The sequence below is a fragment of the Gobius niger genome (genome assembly GCF_951799975.1).
Source record: "Gobius niger genome assembly, chromosome: 9".
Lineage (NCBI taxonomy): Eukaryota > Metazoa > Chordata > Actinopteri > Gobiiformes > Gobiidae > Gobius > Gobius niger.
The window spans coordinates 9,602,496-9,626,766 of NC_136860.1; the positions used below are offsets into that span (position 1 = coordinate 9,602,496).

General features: G+C 44.0%; 3 protein-coding genes across 3 annotated transcripts in view; all 3 read right to left on the reverse strand.

Moving 5' to 3' along the window:
• The window catches only part of LOC306967802 (complement C1q-like protein 2), a 339,758-nt gene that overhangs the window by 47,473 nt on the left and 268,014 nt on the right, over window positions 1-24,271 (reverse strand). The window lies entirely within an intron of this gene.
• LOC306968231 (heat shock 70 kDa protein 1-like) lies at window positions 1,854-3,995 on the reverse strand (the record flags this gene model as incomplete). Its single annotated transcript, XM_079563568.1, has 1 exon — window positions 1,854-3,995. The coding sequence occupies one exon, from the start codon at window positions 3,993-3,995 to the stop codon at window positions 2,082-2,084; it is 1,914 nt and encodes a 637-aa protein (XP_079419694.1). The 3' UTR covers window positions 1,854-2,081.
• Window positions 7,097-9,278, reverse strand: LOC306967740 (heat shock 70 kDa protein 1). The gene has a single exon (XM_079562900.1). It carries the CDS (start codon window positions 9,247-9,249, stop codon window positions 7,336-7,338), a length of 1,914 nt encoding a protein of 637 aa, XP_079419026.1. The 5' UTR covers window positions 9,250-9,278; the 3' UTR covers window positions 7,097-7,335.

Genomic DNA, 24,271 nt, shown 5'->3' on the forward strand with positions numbered 1-24,271 from the left:
ACAGGCCAGCTCGGAGACATAGTCCCACCAGCGTGCCCTGGGTCTTCCACGAGGCCTTGTCCCACTAAAAAAATCTGATCCAAAATATTACCACACAATTTTAGTTTCCAATCAAACCATCAACACAAACTCTTTTTTCATTTGTCTATGAAGACTCATAATATGACCAAAACTCGGCTATAAACATACGCCCCTCTGAAGTGCTCCAATACCTCCCTCTAGTGATAGATCTTGGGTACTGCACTTAAATAAGGGTCATTTTACGTTGAAATCACTTTACTCAAGTAGAAGTAAAAACTAGTGACAACAATAATTACTCAAATAAGAGTAAAACAATAAGCTACCCGGGGAAAATGCAATATGAGTACTGTGACTCAGTGTAAGGTCTGATTTACGATTTAGTAGTGACATAAATTATGAGAAACAAAACATGAAACATACTTCTTTCTTTTATTGGTGCAGTCACCAGGAGGTAAAAACAAACAGAAACACAAACTCCACAACTTCATAACAAAGCCAGGCCATGATATTGTATTTCAAAGTTATATATTACATATTTTACTTTTCTGCTTTTATATTAAGCTCTTATTATTATTCATTAATTAATTTTATAAAGCCTGCATTGAATCAATTATTGGATACGGTATTACAACCTGGTTTGGTAAACAAACAGTAAAGTTGAAATCACAAATTTTAAAGAGGGATTTTCAGAGGGGCAGACCGGCAGCCTCGCTTCTCTCAGTCTACCCGAGGGCAGGTGTGGCTACAATAGTAGTTTACCACAACCGAGTATAGAGTGAATGAATAACTAACGCTTTACGACACTAGTTCATACAGGTTTGTAAAGCGCAATACAAGTGTAGACCACTATTATTATTAATATTATTATTATTATTATTACTTGGGCTTCTTCAGGTGGTAAGTATTTCCATTTATGCTTCAGTGATGCATTTAAGTAACGTGTTTTTCTGGTTTAAACCCAGTTGAGTCTATTTTAAGTGAACATTTTTTTAGATACTCAATATTCATATTCAACTTCATATTACACATAATCTGACATGACCAACAACAATATGGGTATGAGTTTTGAAGTCTTGGGAACAGTGCATTATCTTAGATTCTAACATGGAAACACAAAAAGCACAATTCTGTACATAAAAAAGAAAATATTTTAACAATTGGTTATTTTCCAAATGTAAGTCAGGAGGAGTCGTGTTTCACTGTACGATGATGAGGCGATCTGTTTGGGATTTCAAGTGAAAACACATTTAAAAAGTCAAAATGTATATGTTACCAGTAATACAAAATGGTTGAGTAAGTAATTTAAGAAACAGTTATTTTACTTAAGAACACTACTTGTAGGAGCCATTTTAGAGGCCTTTTGTATGTATTTGTTCCACCAGCCACTAGCTAGCACTGCACTTCCTGTTCGTGTCCAGGTGAGCCTATTTTTTGGCTGAAGGGAGTGGCCTCAGTACTGCAGAGTGAAGGCATGCAGTTTTTGACCGTGATATTAAGCTGTTGAAATATGGAAATAAAAAAGGATTCTTCACTTAACACAGGAGTATTGGGCTCTTTCACGCGTACTAAACACCCTTTCACTTTGCCAGCCTAGCAGACAGTGGTATAGGGCCGCTGGCCGCTACACTACTCTTCACAGTTATCATTTTGCTAAAATACTGTATGCTTTTTGAAGTAAAATATTCAACCTTATATTGCCTCCAGTCAAGCATTAAGTATTATATTTCAGCTGAGTTTGGTGGAAGAAGTGTTTCTTAAAAAAAGACACACAGAGAGAAGTCTCTTTTGTTTTCACTTTAATAAAAAAAATATATGTGGCATAATGTTACAATAAAAAACATTCATTTAAGAAGAAAAAAACAAGTAAAAGTCAGGAGTTGCGTTTCTCCATGGCTGATACTGAGGATTTCGGGCTGATATCTCACGTTAAAGTGCATGTGTTTAAAAATATGTATAATTACTGCATTTATTTATAAAACTGACAAGGCAAGTTGAGCAAAAGTCCATCATAAGAAAAGAGTCCATTACAGTCTTTTATAATCTTCCATGATCTGCTCTCTTTAGTCCACCTCCTCGACAGTGGGCCCCTGGGAGCCTCCGCGGGCCTCCTCTCTGCAGCCGCCTGTGGGTGGGGCTCCCTGGTAAAGCTTACTGATGATGGGGTTGCAGACTTTCTCCAGCTCTTTCTGTTGGTGCTGGTACTCCTCCACCTCGGCCAGCTGGTTGTTGTCCAGCCAGCTCATGGTCTCCTCGCACTTGTCCAGCAGCTTCTGTCGGTCGTCTGGGCTCAGTTTGCTGCTCACGGCCTGGTCCTGCACGCTGTTCTTCACGGTGAACACGTAGGCCTCCAGGGTGTTCTTGGCACTGACCCTGTTCCTCTGGGCTTCGTCCTCAGCTTTGAACTTGTCGGCGTCCTGCACCATCTTCTCGATCTCCTCTTTGCTGAGACGGCCCTTGTCGTTGGTGATGGTGATCTTGTTCTCTTTGCCGGTGCTCTTGTCCACGGCCGACACGTTCAGGATGCCGTTGGCGTCGACGTCAAAGGTGACTTCGATCTGCGGTACCCCTCGGGGGGCGGGGGGGAGGCCCGTGAGCTCGAAGCGGCCCAGCAGGTTATTGTCCTTGGTCATGGCGCGCTCTCCTTCAAACACCTGGACGAGGACTCCTGGCTGGTTGTCGGAGTAGGTGCTGAAGGTCTGGGTCTGCTTGGTGGGGATGGTGGTGTTGCGTTTGATGAGAGCGGTCATGACTCCTCCGGCCGTCTCGATGCCCAGGGACAGAGGAGCTACATCCAACAGCAGCAGGTCCTGGACCTTCTCTGAGGTGTCTCCAGAGAGAATGGCAGCCTGGACAGCTGCTCCATAGGCCACAGCCTCATCGGGGTTGATGCTCTTGTTGAGCTCGCGGCCGTTGAAGAAGTCCTGCAGGAGTTTCTGGACTTTTGGGATCCTGGTGGAGCCTCCCACCAGCACCACGTCCTGGATCTGTCCTTTGTCCATTTTGGCGTCCCTCAGGGCCTTCTCCACCGGCTCCAGTGTTCCCCTGAACAGGTCGGAGCACAGCTCCTCAAAGCGCGCTCTGGTGATGGAGGTGTAGAAGTCCTGTCCCTCAAACAGAGAGTCGATCTCGATGCTGGCCTGGGAGCTGGAGGACAGAGTCCTCTTGGCCCTCTCACAGGCTGTGCGGAGCCTCCTCAGAGCTCTCTTGTTCTGGCTAATGTCCTTCTTGTGTTTCCTCTTAAACTCCTCCACAAAGTGGTTGACCATGCGGTTGTCGAAGTCCTCCCCTCCCAGATGCGTGTCTCCGGCTGTGGCCTTCACCTCAAAGACGCCGTCGTCGATGCTGAGGATGGACACGTCGAAGGTGCCTCCTCCCAGGTCAAAGATGAGCACGTTGCGCTCTCCGGAGCGGCCTTTGTCCAGGCCGTAGGCGATGGCGGCGGCTGTGGGCTCATTGATGATTCTCAGGACGTTGAGGCCGGCGATCACGCCTGCGTCTTTCGTGGCCTGTCTCTGCGAGTCGTTGAAATAGGCCGGGACTGTGATGACCGCGTTGTTCACTTTGTGGCCCAGATAGGCCTCAGCCACCTCCTTCATCTTCACCAGAACCATGGAGGAGACCTCCTCTGGGCTGAAGGTCTTGTCCTCTCCTTTGTACTCCACTCTGATCTTGGGCTTTCCTCCGTCACTCACCACATTGAAGGGCCAGTGCTTCATGTCGGCCTGCACTGTGGGGTCGTCAAACTTGCGCCCGATGAGGCGCTTGGCGTCAAACACTGTGTTGTTGGGGTTCAGGGCCACCTGGTTCTTGGCAGCGTCCCCGATGAGGCGCTCAGTGTCAGTGAAGGCCACATAGCTGGGGGTGGTCCTGTTGCCCTGGTCGTTGGCGATGATCTCCACCTTTCCGTGTTGGAAGACCCCCACGCAGGAGTATGTGGTGCCCAGGTCAATGCCCACTGCTGCTCCTTTAGCCATCTTGATCCTGTGTTATTCCCCTGAAAACAGTGGACATCAGTTTTAGTTTACTTGTGAACAGTTTAGTTACTGTGAAACAATTTATTTCTTATTGTTTTACCAATATTGTTTTTAAACGCAGTAAATATAGAGAAATTCAGCCAACTTTACTTTGAATTAGTCATAATATAATATTAATGTGATATTTATTTGTCCCAAAAATTGCAGTGTTGCAGCACCACAGCAAATAGGCTACAAGAATAAGAGGCATCATGGAAATTGAATCATGGAGATTGAAATATGAACTTACAGTCAAAGTGAAGAGATGGAGCGTATCTGGAAGAGTTTTGAAGTAGATTTCTCTGTCTGGGGTCTGTAACCTTCTCTCAGTAGTTTGTGGCGTAGATCTCAGTAGTTTGTTCTCCTTTAATCGGCTGTTTGTGTGAGTCCCGCTCCTCTCGCTGTGATCAGCTGTCTGTGATGTGCCTCTGCTCCTCTCCCTGGATTTATCCCGTCCGCGCGATCGTCTGGCTGTTTCTGGAAACTTCCCGCCCCTTGAGTGATTCTGTCCAATCAGAGCACCGAGCGACAGTGCAGCGTGATGACGTCAGAGCAGAGTGTCGAGGGCGTGCCTCACACTCGAACATTCTGCTTAGTTCTGGAGTCAGCCAGAAACCTGCTCATATTCAAGTTTACTTTTAGGATTTTGAACTGTGAATGTCGTAGGCTGTACGACAATAAAACTTCGTTCTTTCGGGCAATAAACATTTGTTTAAGCTTAGTTTGTTTTTACTTTGTCTAAGCTCGACTTTATCCTAATTGTGACTTTACAATGACACAGCAGATCATTCTTGTTGCTAATGACATGTTATTGGTAGAAAAGCGAAGGCTATGAATTGGGGGAAATAAAGTAGCTCCGATCGCTGAAAACATCCATTTTACAAGCGAGAATAAAAAATGTGTAAATACAGTTTTGTTGACTCGTTTTGCCACAGCATCTTCCATTTAAAGTGAAAGTCCAGCCCTTTTCTTTTATATTTAACTCCAATTGGCCCTGACGCACAGCGCGCCTTATAATCATGAAAATTATTCCAAACATTCTGTAATACTGGCCAATATTGTGCAGCTCAGTCGTTTTCACACTAGCGTCATCTGCAATTTCAGACTTCGAGATGACGTCACATCTTCATTAAATGCATTTAAGTGTTTTCTAGTTCATCCCAAGGCACGAGCGAGTTTAGAAATAATTTAGTTTACCCGGTTTAGTCCTGATTTGATCTTGGCCTGGTGGTTCTCGGATGAACGTAAATGATGTTGTATGAGGTGCTATAGTTTTAGCACTTTTCCATAAATTACAATATTTCTGCAGTTCTTTAAACAACCAGTAGATGGTAGTGTTGTAGCACTTGTGGTTTGCTTGTTGGCATTTAGGTGAATCTATTCAAAGTAAACATGAAGCATATCAAGTGCAATTATCAGCATTTTCCTCTTATTGTCGTTTTGTTTCTTCCTCTCAGTCATCAGCACATTTATGTCCAATACCTGCTGCAGTCTGAGTGATCCAGTTTATATCCAACTGTGGCAAATGCTTCATTTTGATCTATCACATAGACACATTCTCTCATGCACCTTGTTCTTTGGAATTATTTTGTTTTCTTGGAATTTTCTTTGGATACATCATGATTTCCACATGATTTATGCTTTTCTTCCGGCTTCCCCACCACTAAAACATGTACAATAGGTTAATCCTCTGACCATTAGTCTGGCTCCACATCGTGGAGATGGATCCCCGACGGCTCCTACAAGTCGCCCCAGCAGCATTGAGGATGGGTCAAATGCAGACAATTAATTTCCCTACGGAGATTAATAAAGTATACCTTGACCTTAACTCGAGAAACAGTTTTTCCCCAAATACTTTTCACTTTAACTTGAGTGATCGTTCGGGTTACTACGTTTGACCTCTACTGGAGTCAAATTATTTCAAAGCAACGTTACTCTTACTTGAGTAAATATTTTGGCTACTCTATTTTATTATTATTTTATTGACCTTTATTTAACCAGGATAGTCTTACTGAGATTAAGAATCTCTTTTTCAGGGGAGGATGAACTGGCAGAACTCGCACCATGTTTAAGTGTAACCTCTCTGTGAAATGTGACGTCGTTTTTTTATTTTCTCATCATGTCAAACCACTTTGCAAAAACATTTTTTTTTTATCTGAGCAAATATAGCTGCATAAGAATCTAGTAAAAGACTTTCTGACTGTGAACTCATGCAGGGAATAATGTGTTCTCTTGGGCTACACTTTCCTCTAACTCCTATGGGACCTTCATAAACATACTGCAATCAAAATGACTTTACGCAGCAGAACAAACACTTTCAGAGGTGCCGGATGACTGATCTTTTGAGCAGGCATCTGCTTAAGTCCACGACACAAATAATCACTCATATTTGCACAACTGAACCTGAGATCTGCATCTAACTCAGCAGGAGACAGACCTTCACACAAATCCATGTCCACGGCTCATATTAATCAGGGTATATCCTCATCAGCCACACATGCACTTGGTGAACTGAAGGAACTCAAAGCATGGGTTTAATGATATGTTGATGTTTAGTGTTAAAGTTTGAGAGTCAAAGGTCAAAAGCTCAGTGAGTTGTAAGTGCTCAATGACAGTGTTACAGCCCTTCTCATGTTTAGATACTGTAACAGGCGTCAAAGCAGCAACATCTCCATGGAGACAGTGATGTCCCGCTCCCAAAGTTTAAAGAGGGTCGAGCCCACTTACGGCAAAGACTTGTGTTTGTAAAGCTCTCCTCACTAATAAAAACACTCAAACTAATCTAAAGCCCTTTGTTTATTGATATTATTTATTGGGTGAAGTGTTAGGCTGTGTGGATTTAAGAAACAGTTATTTTACTTAAGAGCACTACTCTTCACAGTTATCATTTTGCTAAAATACTGTATGCTTTTTGAAGTAAAATATTCAACCTTGTATTGCCTCCAGTCAAGCATTAAGTATTATATTTCAGCTCACTGAAATGAAGAAGTGTTTCTTAAAAAAAGACACACACAGAGAAGTCTCTTTTGTTTTCACTTTAATAAAAAATATATATGTGGCATAATGTTACAATAAATAACATTCATTTAAGAAGAAAAAAACAAGTAAAAGTCAGGAGTTGCGTTTCTCCATGGCTGATACTGAGGATTTCGGGCTGATATCTCACGTTAAAGTGCATGTGTTTAAAAACATGTATAATTACTGCATTTATTTATAAAACTGACAAGGCAAGTTGAGCAAAAGTCCATCATAAGAAAAGAGTCCATTACAGTGCTTTATAATCTCCCATGATCTGCTCTCTTTAGTCCACCTCCTCGACAGTGGGCCCCTGGGAGCCTCCGCGGGCCTCCTCTCTGCAGCCGCCTGTGGGTGGGGCTCCCTGGTAAAGCTTACTGATGATGGGGTTGCAGACTTTCTCCAGCTCTTTCTGTTGGTGCTGGTACTCCTCCACGTCGGCCAGCTGGTTGTTGTCCAGCCAGCTCATGGTCTCCTCGCACTTGTCCAGCAGCTTCTGTCGGTCGTCTGGGCTCAGTTTGCTGCTCACGGCCTGGTCCTGCACGCTGTTCTTCACGGTGAACACGTAGGCCTCCAGGGTGTTCTTGGCACTGACCTTGTTCCTCTGGGCTTCGTCCTCAGCTTTGAACTTGTCGGCGTCCTGCACCATCTTCTCGATCTCCTCTTTGCTGAGACGGCCCTTGTCGTTGGTGATGGTGATCTTGTTCTCTTTGCCGGTGCTCTTGTCCACGGCCGACACGTTCAGGATGCCGTTGGCGTCGACGTCAAAGGTGACTTCGATCTGCGGTACCCCTCGGGGGGCGGGGGGGAGGCCCGTGAGCTCGAAGCGGCCCAGCAGGTTGTTGTCCTTGGTCATGGCGCGCTCTCCTTCAAACACCTGGACGAGGACTCCTGGCTGGTTGTCGGAGTAGGTGCTGAAGGTCTGGGTCTGCTTGGTGGGGATGGTGGTGTTGCGTTTGATGAGAGCGGTCATGACTCCTCCGGCCGTCTCGATGCCCAGGGACAGAGGAGCTACATCCAACAGCAGCAGGTCCTGGACCTTCTCTGAGGTGTCTCCAGAGAGAATGGCAGCCTGGACAGCTGCTCCATAGGCCACAGCCTCATCGGGGTTGATGCTCTTGTTGAGCTCACGGCCGTTGAAGAAGTCCTGCAGGAGTTTCTGGACTTTTGGGATCCTGGTGGAGCCTCCCACCAGCACCACGTCCTGGATCTGTCCTTTGTCCATTTTGGCGTCCCTCAGGGCCTTCTCCACCGGCTCCAGTGTTCCCCTGAACAGGTCGGAGCACAGCTCCTCAAAGCGCGCTCTGGTGATGGAGGTGTAGAAGTCCTGTCCCTCAAACAGAGAGTCGATCTCGATGCTGGCCTGGGAGCTGGAGGACAGAGTCCTCTTGGCCCTCTCACAGGCTGTGCGGAGCCTCCTCAGAGCTCTCTTGTTCTGGCTAATGTCCTTCTTGTGTTTCCTCTTAAACTCCTCCACAAAGTGGTTGACCATGCGGTTGTCGAAGTCCTCCCCTCCCAGATGCGTGTCTCCGGCTGTGGCCTTCACCTCAAAGACGCCGTCGTCGATGTTGAGGATGGACACGTCGAAGGTGCCTCCTCCCAGGTCAAAGATGAGCACGTTGCGCTCTCCGGAGCGGCCTTTGTCCAGGCCGTAGGCGATGGCGGCGGCTGTGGGCTCATTGATGATTCTCAGGACGTTGAGGCCGGCGATCACGCCTGCGTCTTTAGTGGCCTGTCTCTGCGAGTCGTTGAAATAGGCCGGGACTGTGATGACCGCGTTGGACACTCTGTGGCCCAGATAGGCCTCAGCCACCTCCTTCATCTTCACCAGAACCATGGAGGAGACCTCCTCTGGGCTGAAGGTCTTGTCCTCTCCTTTGTACTCCACTCTGATCTTGGGCTTTCCTCCGTCACTCACCACATTGAAGGGCCAGTGCTTCATGTCGGCCTGCACTGTGGGGTCGTCAAACTTGCGCCCGATGAGGCGCTTGGCGTCAAACACTGTGTTGTTGGGGTTCAGGGCCACCTGGTTCTTGGCAGCGTCCCCGATGAGGCGCTCAGTGTCAGTGAAGGCCACATAGCTGGGGGTGGTCCTGTTGCCCTGGTCGTTGGCGATGATCTCCACCTTTCCGTGTTGGAAGACCCCCACACAGGAGTATGTGGTGCCCAGGTCAATGCCCACTGCTGCTCCTTTAGCCATCTTGATTCTGTGTTATTCCCCTGAAAACAGTGGACATCAGTTTTAGTTTACTTGTAAACAGTTTAATTACTGTGAAACCATTTATTTTTTATTGTTTTACCGATATTGTTTTTTAACGCAGTAAAAATAGAGAAATTCAGCCAATTTTGCTTTAAATTAGTCATAATATAATATTAATGTGATATTTATTTGTCCCACTAACTGCAGTGTTGCAGCACCACAGCAAATAGGCTACAAGAATAGCAGGAAATCATGGAAATTGAATCATGGAGATTGAAATATGAACTTACAGTCAAAGTGAAGAGATGGAGCGTATCTGGAAGAGATTTGAAGTAGATTTCTCTGTCTGGGGTCTGTAGTCTTCTCTCAGTAGTTATTGGCGTAGATCTCAGTAGTTTGTTCTCCTTTAATCGGCTGTTTGTGTGAGTCCCGCTCCTCTCGCTGTGATCAGCTGTCTGTGATGTGCCTCTGCTCCTCTCCCTGGATTTATCCCGTCCGCGCGATCGTCTGGCTGTTTCTGGAAACTTCCCGCCCCTTGAGTGATTCTGTCCAATCAGAGCACCGAGCGACAGTGCAGCGTGATGACGTCAGAGCAGAGTGTCGAGGGCGTGCCTCACACTCGAACATTCTGCTTAGTTCTGGAGTCAGCCAGAAACCCAGAGGAAACACCAGAAAACTGCTCATATACAGGTTTACTTTTTAGGATTCTGAACTGCGAATATCAGAGGCTACACTCCAATAAAAACCTGCGTTTATTCGGGCAGTAAACATTTTTAGATTGAGCGATTTATTTGTTTGATTTTACTTTGTCTAGGATCTACTTTATCCAGGATTGTGACTTAACGATGACACAGCAGATCATTCTTGTAGCTAATGGCCATTTTCTGGTATAAAAGCGTAGGCATTGGGGAATTAAGTATCTTATATTGCTGAAAACATCAATTTTTACAAGCGAGAATAAAAGAAATGTGTAAATAAAATTTTGTGGACACGTTTTGCCACGACATCTTCAATTTAAACTGAAAGTCTAGCCTGAAACACATGGCCAAAACTGTGAATGTCAGTCACTCACACTCTGGAGTCATCTGCAATTTCAGACTTTTTTCATTCAACTTCGAGACTATTTCACTTCTGTCGTAACTGCATTTTAGTGATGTGTTTTCTGCTTTAGCTTCAATCAAGGGCTGGTGGTATTCTGAAGGATATTATTACTCTACATGCTGTACAATATTTCTGCAGTTCTTTAAACAACCAGTAGATGGTAGTGTTGTAGCACTTGTGTTTTGCTTGTTGGCATTTAGGTGAATCTATTCAAAGCAAACATGGCGCATATCAATAGCATTTGTTTTTTTTATTACTATCAATCATTCGCTCCTTTATGTCCAATACCTGCTACAGTTTGAGTAATCCAACGTAGCCAATCTGTCTCCAGGTTGCAGTCACACAACTTATACAATGCAGTCACTTCTAGAATGAAATAAAACATATTTTTGAGCGGTAGTGTAACTCGCCATCTTTCAGTATTGCGCCTGGCTTCCCTTTTCATTTGTATGTGGATGGAACGTTGAAAGCAACAGGCTCAGCTTAAGGCATTTCTATGCTTGACATAACCAAGAGTTTTTAATCACGTACAGTTAGGAAGTTAGCTAACTTTTCCAGAATTCTGTAGCCTGTTCAATACATCCTTCCTAAAGTCATCAGTATTTAGCCATCACATATAGAAAATATCATTGAAAAAATATATACAGTGTATTTACAGTATGTATATTTATTTAATATAAATATTTTAGTTGCATTGGAGACTTTAGCTACATTTGTACATGGATTTTCCTCAGTCAAACACTAATTCAGTTCAATGTGTATTAAATATAACAGTTGTTTCCTACTTTAAAGCAGTACTAAGTAAGTCATGCCCCTAGAGGCCATAAGCGCCACTGTAGGTGTCGTAGCATGTTATGGTTTTTTCCTCATTAATTGTCCGTGAGAGTAAATACTACACTGACAGAAAATGTGAAGGGACAGAGGGATATTGTACATCCAATTACACAATGGAGATCATTTTATCACTCAAACTTGGCTGCAAGTACTGTTTAAAGTGGCGCTAGCCCACAGTTAGCTTTGCTCGTTAGCCTGTTAGCTTCTTCTTTGTGATTCCGTTAGCGTGTATTCGGGCATCTGAATAGCCTACATACATAGCTTGTTGCTAGTTGCAATTGTGGTTTTCTGGCCAGAGGCACCAGGGGGAGATGAAAGACCCTCCAGTTATCCCATTAACACCTGTTTACCCCCAGAGGGACTACGAAATGGATTTATTAAGGTAAATAAGTTACTTAGCATTGCTTTAAAACAGTACTTCTGTAAAACATGACCAATATTTTTTAAATGTGGGACAGTGATACAATGCTAACCATTGAACCCTGGGAATGAATGGAGAAAACAACGCTAATGCGGCTAAACAACACGGCTAAAAAACAACTCATTCCAAAGAAAAGACCTGATCCTGACTGAGAAGTCTTACAAGTAGGCTAATAAACCAATCACAAACAACGACTGTCAAATCAATGAAAATGTTATTCCTGGTTTTGCAATGGTTGCTATAGGAGTAACCTCGCCGGTCAGTCACAAGATGGCCGCCACGTTTGCCACGTCAACGAGCGCGGTAGAGTTGTGCTACCTTTGTTACATTAGATAAGAATTACCGTGTAAAAGTGTCCTCGGAGCTACATGCTAAATCTAAGTTTGGGTTTCTGCATTTCGGAGGGCCTGACACACGTCATCCGGTGGCCACGAAACTACCTCTTTTACTGTGCCAATGATGGAGAAATGCCAGGACGAGAAACTGTAATGGCATTCTCAATTGTTGTTACAAAATACCCCTGTCCCCTCGCTGCCTGCTCTACATAAGCCCGCGGTTACATATTAGCTAGTCACCGCCATTTCTTCACCGCAGAGCAAACATTTAAGCACCTCCTACAAATGGGCCTCATTCGGCGACACGCGGCGCTCCATCACCGCGGGGCTTGATTTACACTCCTCCACTACCCCCTGTGTCCGTCTCCCTCCCCTCTTCCCTTCTCCCCCTTTTTACATCCCTCCGTCCTCCCCACCACCGGGGCGTCCCAAGGCCTCAGCCACGGCTCCGTAATTGCCCCGTGGCGCGGATTCGATAGAGAGAAAGGGCCGGCAGATGACTGATTTAGTAACTCGGCGGACTCGTAATGGAAATCTCGGAGCGAGGAGGGGTCTGACAGGCTTTTTACCTGATGCATAGACCATTAGCGCGAGGCCCGGCTAAGTTAATCGAGTGTCTATCACGTGAAATACAGAGACGTCAAGGTGCCAGCGCCATGCACTCTCACCCAAGTGTGAAGGTTTAACCCAACTCCAATATGGCTTTCTTCTTTCAGCTAAAACAGTAAAAAAAAAAAGAGTAGTAGTGGAAGAGATAGAGACGAGACCAGGAAGAGGGAGTCATTTTTAGAAAGTTGCGGTCCGGTGGGATAACGAGAGCAGTTTATGACTTTGAAATTGATGTGGGGAAGTAGTACTGAATAGTTTCTTTTGGGTTTGTGCAATATACTGTTAAATGATCGCATTATCAGGCGACGCAATGTCCATATCGCAAGAAGATGTCCCGCAAATCTTCAACGTGACAGAGATTGACATATATTTTGACTATAGGGCTGGGCACTGTTAAACTGGTACTCTTTAATCTTTAGAGCCAAGTTTCGATGCATTAAAGGAAGTGACTTCGTTGTTTCAGCTCGAATAAATGTCTCTTTCTCCCCATTTTTTTACCCAAATTATTCCTAGTTTTTCCACACATTTCTTGGACATTGGACATGAACCCGTTATTGTAAATTTGCAGCTCTTTCGCACGTTATTGTTGTTTTCTAGATAAGAACTATTTTAGGTATCGAAAAAAAGCATTGTTCAGGTATCGGTATCGAAAGCCAAGTATCGTTGAATTACTGGCATAGAATTGTTTTTTTTTATGGTACCCAGTCGGAAAAAAACAAAACGTTTCGTCATAATTTTTCTGATCAAGTTCCATTTTATTTTAGTTTAGTGGCGCAAGTTAAGGAAATATTGTTGACATTTTACAATCGATTACAAACCTGTGCTGCCTTGAATGTTTGGGAACTGAATATGATAGTCCGGTAGCTTATCACATGTGTTAGCATTTCAATCTGAAAACACTCACAGAGACAGAATGGTGGCATGAGTGTTTTATTAACGAACATGAATCATTATTGGGGTTCAGGCCCCGGCGGAAGATTCTATGAACGATATGAAATGCACGCACTGATGAATGATAGCTAGAATCTTCCCTCGAGCCTCGACCCTGGTGGTGGAAGACGAGGAGACCTGGGATGGCCAGTGGACGACCATCAGAGCCGAAGAGAGGCCGGGCGGAGAAAGGGGTGGAGGAGGGTCGTAGCACGGCTGGGAAACGACTGAGTGATTGACCAGGGAGCTTAAAAAAGGGATCCTGAGCGATCAGCAGCTGAAGCGGAGATGAGCAGCTGCGCTGATTGGCTGTCGTGAAGGTGTGGCTTGAGCAGGGTCTGTGATTGGATGATTGGAGAGAGCTGCCGGCGATGAGATGAATGAATGCAGCTGGAAGGTCTTCCAAGTTGAATTTGCACAGAAGCTTCATTAAAGGCAAAACACTTGTAGTAATCCCTGTTGTTGCTAGAGTGCCAATTTTAACCATGCATTTTTTTCTACTTCCTGGTTTCTTCTTCTACTGTTGAAGCGTCCTGATCTGTCCACATATTTAAAGCCCATCATCCAACATTGAATCCGCTCTCAAAGTCTGTTCACTGCGGCGCCACTGAGTTACTAACCGTGCTGTTTGATCTAGAACAGGGGTGTCAAACATACGGCTCGCGGGCCGGATGATTTAATCCAGCCCCTGCCCTGTAGAGCATGAATTCCAGAGTATGTAAAAAAAAAGTAAGTCTCTAGCCCATTCCTGTGCGGAGTTATGATTTTTTAAAAGAATAACCATAATGCTCATTCTAGCCACTAGGGGGCATTACATTTAAAAAAAGGAAAGTAATATGGCTAAACAACACGACTAAAAAACACATTCCAAAGAAATGACCTGATCCTGACTGAGAAGTCTTAGAGGCAATGAACCAATCACAAACAACGACTGTCTAATCAATGAAAATGTTATTCCTGGTTTTGTAATGGTTGCTATTCACCTTATTCCGGAGGCTCGCGTGGGCGCCGCCATGAATTGTGCCCGCCCCTTTTCTCCTATGTGTTAACATGGGACTGGAGAAGTCCACATAAAATCAGTCACTACACGTAAGAGCAAACATTTAAGCACCTCCTACAAATGGGCCTCATTCGGTGACACGTTATGATTTTTTTTAAAGAATAACCATAATGCTCATTCTAGCCACTAGGGGGCCTTACATTAAAAAAAAAGGAAAGAGTTCCACACGTGTCCAGAAGAGGGCACTGACATAACAAGAGCTCAGGATATGAACAACACATTATATAGGCATGTGGTAAATGGACAGTCTGCCCCAGGGCGGCTGTGGCTTCAACACTTACCACCACTGAGTGTGGAGTGAATGAATAATGGCTACTATGTAGTACTTTGAGGAACTTGTGACACAGGCTTGTAAAGTGCAATACAACTGTAAGACGTTGTTATTAATGAAGCTACCGTTTTTACAGACTGACATATGTTCTTGCCTGAGCTTAGACGAGTTGATGCGTACCTGTCTGGTCTTTGTTCGTGCCCTCAGTCACGCCTCTCCCATCATATTTCTATAGCACCAAGGGTGAGGAGCTACTAAGCTCTTCCACGAGCACGCACAAAGATCAAACAGGTACGCATCAACTCGTCTAAGCTCAGATAAGAACATATCTCAGTATGAAAAAATGGTGGCCTGTTCCTTTAAGCCAGGGATAGGCAAGTTTGTGTCGTGGAGGCCGATTTTCATCATTGCCAAAACACCCAAGGGCCGAACCTCAACATTGTAGCCTAAAGTAAAGAACTATTTTCTGCAAATGCCAATGTTTTATATCAGTGGTTCTCAGGTGTCAGGGCTTTGGGACCCATCATTACCCTCAGATGATGAGCCAAGGACCCAAATAAAACAGTAATTTGTCCTACATCGTATAAAATGTTGAATTTTCCACGCAGGTTTTTGTTGAACAAGCAGTAGGTTTCCCTTTAAGACTGAAATTATGATCAAAACAACCCAATAACATTCATTTTAACAGACACAGTTGAAAAATCTGTGTCTGTAGCACAGAGGGCCGGATTTGGCCCCCGGGCCTGACGTTGCCTGCCCCTGCTTTAAGCCCATAATCAAGATCTGTCCACTTCAATGCAATCAGTGTTGACAAATCTCACACACAAACATATATTTTCTATTGTGCGGTGACAAAACTGTGAATTATAGCCACAGGAGCTTAGGTTTGATGCCGCCACCTTCTACAATAGAGACTTCTGACATTTTGGTATCACAATGTTTGACAATAGGCAAATACAAACTGCAGCAGTTGCATCATCTCTTTGTTGAATTGTCTCTTTCTGTTTCCGTCTGGCGTCCTGGTTCTGCAGAGGACTCTCTCCCCCGCGCTGGCTCCGGCCCACACTTCCCCGGCTCCTCCTGACAGCTGTAAGATTAACTCCGTTGGCTGCGGCGCCGCTCAAGCACACCAAATTAAATTAATGGAACAAATTTGCCTCCTAATTAAGATGAAAATAGGTGTCAGTTGTAACCTTGCTGAGCACTAATTATGTACAAATGATTTATCATGTGTTTGGCCGCGATCGCAGACTGCCGCAAGCGCCCGCGCCTGCCGCCGGCGAGAGATGACCCGGCGGCTGATTAACAGTGACAGGTTTGTGCCGGGGAGGAGAGGCAACGGACCAATCGGAGCGCGCCGCGGTCCAGGCCGCGGTCCAAACCATTAGAACACATCCAGAGAGCAGCTGAGCACGAAAGAGGAGAATACTAAAGGCTCGCGCCGCGCCTCGGTTTCGCGGCGTGCCTGGTGTTGTCGTTGAGCATTGTGGAGGAGGGTGTGAAGGTCGTCTGATTGCAAGGTTGCCGGTGTGATCCCTGCTCGCCTTTCGTCCCGTGTTCATTGCGGTTCAGTTAGATTTGATGTCAATTCTACCACATTTAAGGCATCGAAATTGCGTTAATGCTTAAAGACAACAGAGCAATGTCAAAAATATACTGTATCTGTACTTTAGGGGGGCAGCAGAAGGAGGGAAGGGGGAGAGTTCAGCTTCCTGTCAGCCTGGCAGGAAGCGGCCCTTTGGTCAGTTGGACCCGGCACGGAATGAGACTCCGCAGACTCCGTTCCCTGTCACTTGGCTTGTAGTTGTTGAGATCTGGAGCAAGTGTTATTCCCCAAAACATTTTGCACTTTGCAGCTCAGTGTAGTTTTGTTAACATACAGTATTAACCACCGACTCAACCGAGCGCATTTTCTCCAGCTCGGCTTTACCCAAATCTAAAAGCTTGGACTGGAGAGCAGTGTAAGGCCTCATCAGAATGCTAAGACCTACAAAACTGATCTAAAATGTTTCCGCATTGTGTTTCGTCACTTTGTTGTCACGTTTTCATGGTCTCGTTTTCACCGCTATTTTGACTTTCACTTTTAAGAAGCTTTTAGATTTGTGTAATGTCGGGATACGTGGATCATAACTGAAGACAATGCGCTCGGTTAAGATGGGGGTTAAAAAAAACCATAACCAAACAATGCTCTTCAGTCCACAAAGACATGTCAAAACAGCTAAATAAATAAATAAAGTATGTCAAGCCTTTGTTTGTTATAATTTTGATGATTTGCAGTTCATTTTCATATATGAAAATTATGTTTTATTTGGGGTTTCTACAAGCTGAGCTATAATCAAAATTATAACAAATAAAGGCTGGATATATCTCATTTTGCATGATAATTTTGGCTCACAGCTTGTAAAATACACAAATTCAAAATATTGTGAAAAGGGACTATAGTGTAGCTCAAAATGTCACCCTTTCATCAGCTAATTGATCCAAAACATCTGCAAAGGGTCCCTTAGACTTTAAATGGTCTCAGTGGTTCAGTAGGGTTCACCATCATGGGAAAGACTGCTGACCTGACAGTTGTGCAGAAAACCATCATTGACAAAAGCCTCAAAAGGTCATCGCAAAATAAGTTGGATGTTCTCAAAGTGCTGCATCAAAGCAGAAAGTTAAGTGGAAGCGAATCATGTGAAAGAAAAAGATGCACAAGTCACAGGGATGACCACAGTCTGGAGAGGACTGTCAGGAAAAGGCCATTCAAAAGTGTGGGGGACCTTCACAAGGAGTGGACTGAGGCTGGAGTCAGAGCGTCAAGAGCCTCCACACACAGACGGATCCTGGACATGGGCTTCAAATGTCGTATTCCTCTGGTTGAAGCATCCTAGTCTTCCATAACACCTCAGCAGAGCCACAGGCTGAGAGCATCCATGCCAGGCAACCGCATTAAGGAAGTAATTCAAGTAAAAGGGCCCAAACCGAGTACTAGGTACATATGCATGATTTCTAAACACTTCTTATTTGTAATTCAGTAATATTCGAGCAGGCCTGCTTTTGAAATATTGTTCCATACCATCCAGTTAAACACCATGTACCTGTTTTTCTGTTTGCTAGAATAAAACTCAGGCCGCGACCCCCAAAATGACTCAATCAACAACTCAGGACTCCCTTCTGTTAAAATGTAATTTTACATTATGCAACTTTTTATGTGGAAAAAAAGATGACATTTGTGACCCAGCGGCGGTCCGAGTGGTCAGCCTGATACCTTTACTTTACGTCACAGTGGACTCTAGGACGCTACAGGGTCAATTGTTTGGAAGGTTTTCAGCTGTCGGACCCTCTCACCAGAAAACCTACAATTGATCCTGGTGCGTTGCATAAAAAGTTACATAATACTGCTTTAAGTTGCAAAACATTATAAAATCTGGTTTATTGATGTAAGTTTGGACACCGTGTTTGGCTTAATTTCACAAATATATCCTGTTTTCCATAAAAAAGACAGATAAAAAAGACAGATTCAGTGTCAGAAAGGTAAAAAATATTGTCTCAAAATCATCCTACTGGCTCATTTGTGAGGATGTCTGTTTCACAACTTTCAGGGTCACTTTTTGCAAACAAAAGCTTAACCTGCAAGCTCACAATCAATAAAAATGCTTTATCGTAGAAACAAATTTCCACAAACCACTGCATATTCAATATAGCTAGTGACGGAAGATCAAAAAAGAGTTTTATTTAATGACTAGTAAAAAATCAATTAGAGTTCATTTCTACTTACCATACCCTTTCCTCCCAACAGGTGGTGCTATAACCCAACCCTCTCTTCTCTGCACTGTCCCTCTGAATACATCTGCTTTCCTCTGTTTACCTCTCAGATGTGCTGTGTACCGATAGATTTGGCCACGGCGCGCGGTGATTAGCATTAGAATAGCGGTCCCTGGTGGCGCCGTGGGGACACAATTAGTAATCAGCGTTGTGCAGCCATGATAACTGCTGCTGTCTGCCGCCACCGCCGCCGCCGCGTCCGAGCTGTAGCGTCTGTGGCTTTGGTCGAGAGAACGCTGGCTTGTTTTGTCAGTTTATTGTTAGCTTAAATGTCAGTACCAATGTTTCACTCAAGGAAATGGGAATTCAGCGCAAACCTGTGGATGAAATTAGAGACCGAGGGGTTAGCATAGACAAGCTAGCTCCATTGTTAGCTAAATGTTAAGGTGGAACGGTTGACAAGAAGCCAAAATGTTGCACATCACGGTAGGTTAGAGTGAAAATGTGCATAAAAAGATACGTTGTGGTCAGTTTGGCCTGATTTAGTTTGTGATATTTTTTTATGGCTAATGCACAGGCTGTATAGACTAGCTTGGATGTAAGATCAATTAAAGCTAGCTAGCTACAAGAGGTAACAATGCAGTAAAAACATGTGGAAATGTCTGTGTTCAGGGTAGCTTTTTTTTTAACAAAGCCCAAAATCTACTTCACTACTTTGAAAACATTTAGACCTATATTGGATTTTACTTGGTGGTGGTGATGGTGGTGGGTCAGGTTTGGGACGGGAGTCTTGTATGGACATTCCTCCCAGAAAACCATTTCCTCCCCCCTCCAAATGAGGAACTATCATAATATAGCGGGGCATCCGTCAATTTTCTTCCGATATAACCGAGATGGGTCGCATGGGGCAACAGTCTGAGCAGAGATACCCAGAGTAGTGATCTGCTCATACTAAAAAAGAACCGTTCTCGCTCATTTTTATATTGATTTGATAAGAAGTCATCCGAAAACTCATGCTGCCTTCAACCCAATTTGCTCAGAGGTATGTATTATGATTGAAATAACTATTATTATTCAATTACACTGTTCTACTTTTTTTCTTTTGAAGGCCTGCTACATGCTAACGCTAGCTACGACAGCATTTTTTCCGCTTCTACTGAACAATCTGCTGTGAAAAAACATCAATATGGGTCTGATTTGGACTTGACTTTATTTGTATGTGATAAATAAGTATATAATCCACCAGAAAATGTCCAAAAAGAGGGAAAAATGGTGTTTCCCAAAACATACGTCCCCCTCGGTGAGTCATGCCCTCTTGTATGACGCGATGCCATCTGTATCTATGAACACTGTGAAACCATGTTGTTTTTAGGAGCGTCCTCAGTGAGACTATATTATATATATAATATAATTGCGTAGCTGTTGATGTAGTCAACAGTCCACAGTATGGAAGAACTGTGTGTGCTCAGCCACAGTTGTTAGCATTTGGCCTCTCCCAGTATATTCCTATAGCTCCAAACGGGGATGAAGTTGGAAGCGACCAAGCTCTTCCACGGGCACAAAGTCCAGACAGGTACAGGTACGTATCAACTCGTCTAAGCTCAGGTAAGAACATATCTCAGAATGGAAAAACAGTGGCCTATTCCTTTAAGGTCAGTGGATTCTTGCCTAAACCTAATTTTGGGAAGGACAATTTCAGTTTTACATATACATTTTCGGAATTAATGAGACTCGTCGGACTAATGGGCGGATCCCCATGGCCACACCACAGGCCTGGACTAAAGCATTCAGCAAGATTCATTCTAATTGTGTAAGTGTGTGTCATGTAAATAAAACTTTGTGCCATAAATAAGAAAAAGGGACTGCAGTTGCCTTTACCAAGTCATGTTTCACACTAAAACCTTTCACTTGTTTCTTGGATTTTCTCTTGCTAATGAAAAAACTGAAAAACCCAACACGTCTCTTTTCAGAAATGAGATCTGTTTCGAACCGTTCCCGTAGAAGCGCCGACTCAGTCACATATTTCACACATTTCTCTCTGTGTCCGTGTGGTAGCGCGGTTAGATGGATCATGATATGGAAGCGAGGCTGGAGGGATGGAAGGAGAAGCGGAGGCCAAAGGTTAATGTGAAAAATGAGAGAGCAGAGTGGAACACAGAGGTCTATTAGCGACTGCTACACACTCCAGTGAGGACCAGATTTAAGACCCCGCTCTCCTTTCCTCCGTCCAGAATTCCACCCCATCACCTCTTCATTCAATCTGTATGATGTATCCTTCGTAGGTCACAGCGGGCTGGAATCTGCTCTGCCAGACTTGGAGATTTGTGGCTTGAACCTTGGGTTGTCTTAAGGTGGACATATCATGCAAAATTGCGGCAAAAACACCTCCACCTCGGCATGGATATTTTACATTTAAATTTAAAATAATAACGTGTATGGAAGAGACACTAGGAGTTAGATTTGTCCCTGTTCCACCTATTTCACTAATGTCCCACTTTAACATAAATATCATTGGTACTAGTGTTTAATATAGTATTATCTTAGGCGGTGAACTCAGTGGTCACAAACCTTTTCCCTCCCCTTGCTCCCTATGAGCTGAACTGCTGTCAAAACAAAACAAAAAAAACAGTTGAACGGTAGGCAAACATCCAGGCCTCTCACACTGTTTTTTTTTTATTTTTTTATTAAGTAAGTAAGTGTTTTATTGTCATTGTACAAGCGTTCAACGAAATAGTGTTTAGGTGTCAGTCCTGAGCTGCTGCGGCTGAGCTGCGCTGCCACTGTTCGTCAACCTGACCCGTGTGACCTTGGAGGACGGAGAAACTGTAGCTGCCCTCTGTCTCCTCTGATCATCTGAAATGATGCACCGCCTCCTGGGCTTGCCCCCGTCTCAGAGCGTGGTGTTCTGCACTGGTCAGCTCCACCTCCTCCTTTCTCCTCCTCCTGCACAGCTCGATCCGCAGTTTTTCACCATCTCCTGGTTTATCCCTTTTTTTGTTTCCTGTAGCTCCTCTTGTGACGCCTCCTCTGTGCTACAAGTGTGGGGGCTCTCGGTGCCTCTTCAGTGTCTCAGAAGAAGATACTTGTAGATCTCAAATGGGTTTAGCTGAGAAGCTAGCAGTTTGTTTACCTTCAAAAAGCTGCTTTCTTCAGGACCATTTTGGACTCTCAAAGTAAACAAATCCTCCAAACCTCCACAAAAACACGGTAAAGACGTACAAAAGTATCCAGAAAAACAACACAGAGCAGAAATCACAAATGCAGCTTGCTGAAAAAGGCAAATAATTCAGCTGCACCAGGAGAGAGGGAGGTCACGTCTGACTTTACAGGTTTCAAAAACAACTTATAAGTGCGGCTCCAAATACAGTTTCCTCATGTGACAACTCTGAGAAAAGTGTAATATTTTAAACCACACTGGTTTTCTGTTGTATTCATGTTTTAAGGGACTATGCTGCAAAGTGAAGTGATTGACATGAAAATCAACGAATCACACTTTTTTTTCCTTTTCCTTCCTTGATTCTGATATAGGCCCTTGACTATGGTTGGCCCCCGGGCTTCAGCCCCTGCTAGCCCGTTGGATAAGGTGGCTCTGGTGGTGCACCACAAATGTAAGCCCCTTACACGGAGCGTGTAGTGCAGACTTCAATGACGCACATGTTGCTCTGTGTTTCATAAACTTTTATGCTAAAATTGAGAGAATGCAAATAATAAGCTCCACTTTGCAATTCCGATAGTGTAATATAAGCCTTAACAATGAAAAGCAGATGAGGCTCTGAATAAGTCGTCCTTCTTTCAGACTTTTACACAAGTTTAACACATTGAACATAAATAATAGGCATAAATCTTTTTAAACACCTAAAAATGCATATAATGAGAGATTACTTAAAGGGGGCATTTTTTACTCACTACTGCCACCTCAGGTCAGACGTGTAACTGCATCTTCTATATTAAAGAGGGGGTATTATGCTTTTTTGAATCACATAGCACCAGTCTATATCACACTACAATGATGACGAAACCTTCTGTTGGTCTGTAAATGCAGTAAATTAGAATAACTGCCTTGTATAAAATTGCTCTTTCAAAATGGCTGTAGCAAATGTCTTGAAATAGGCCTCTGTCACTTTAACAACCTCTGACCCTTTCAGACACGCCCCCTCCACACGCTGTCTGTGGCATCAGTGGGGAGGGGGTTCTGCTGAGGAGCAGTGGTTGGTTACTCGGCTGGTGACGAAAGCTCGGAGGCGTCTCCAGGAGGTGGGGGCGTTCCTAGGAGGACTCAGGCAAACCTATCCCTAAAATGGCCGCCATCAGAGTTTTCACAGATTACTCAAAAATACATGAATGTGCCAAGGCAACACTTCAGGCATGTTTTTAATGAGGGAATGACATAAGAACATGATGTAAAGCTTGAAAAAGTCGATTTTGCATAATACCACCCCCAGTTGTGGTGAACAGGTCTGAGCTCATTCTACACATTAGAACATTACTGGAACATGTAGGGGTAAGAAAAATACATAATATTAACATTTTTAAACTCCGTATAGTCCCTTTAATGACGGAAAAAAATGGCTCATGGCGGGTTTTTTACGACCCTGTCCGTCAATATGATGTTGAGAAATGATCCCTGGCAAAACTGGTCGCCAGGGTAGATTCAAAGATTACTCAAGCATGCGCGAGTGGCTCAAAACATATTTAAAAAAGTAGTTGTTAATGACACATCAGTGCTGTTGCTCCATCGAACAGTTCCGATAGTTGAGCTGCTCCTCCAGCGCGACAGAGGGACAGACAGAGTGAACACAGCCGATGATGGATCGCGTCCCGTCCGAATCTGCGATCTTTAATTGAAATCCCCCTCCCGCCCCCTCCCTCTCCCTGCTGTCCCATCCTGGTGTTCCATTATTGGGGTTAAGTGCTCCTCTCCTGGGACCAATACTGACTCACGGTAAACAGAACCTGCTCAGTCATCGCATTAACGCCAGTCACTCTTTGGTTGGCGGGCTATTTATTTGCATTTGCAACAAGTCAAGGTTTTTGAGGAGTGGAATCATTTACTTCAGGGGATCCAAATGCAGAAAGATGGAAAGTGAATCCACATATCATTTAGTCATTTGCTTTTTAACGACACATTCACAGGCTCAAGTAAAATGGCCATTCATATTTTCCCATAAACATTTTGGAAAATTCAACAATAGGCTATTATAGTGTTTTCTTTACCTCACCATCAACTGGCTAGCATGCTGTTTGTTCAAAGTGAAAGCTTGTAGTCACTGTTGTTTCAAAATACGATTTCAAACTTTCAATGGAAACTTTATAGCTCAGTGATATAGTTTGGGAATTTCCAAATATTCATAACTGTCAAAAAGCTTAAATAAACAATAATTAATGGATACATAATAGTTTAAGGTAGTGGGTGAAGGCACGCACATCCACAGTTCTAAATAATTATTTATTGTCTGAAGAAGGGCTAAGGCCCGAAACGTCACTGTCTGGTGAGCATTAAAATAAGCTTTGGAGCGACGAAGTTGTGCGGATCTTTTATTTATTTGTTTCTGTTACATAATAGTTTAAACCATAAAACATGGATTTTGAGTAAAGTCACACAAACCCAGCCCCCTGGAGGAAGTGTGAGTCCCCGTATAGTAACATAATCCTCACTTCCCTTAAACCTGCAGTCCACAAGCCACAGGTGAGAGAGCTCTGAGGAAGGCTTA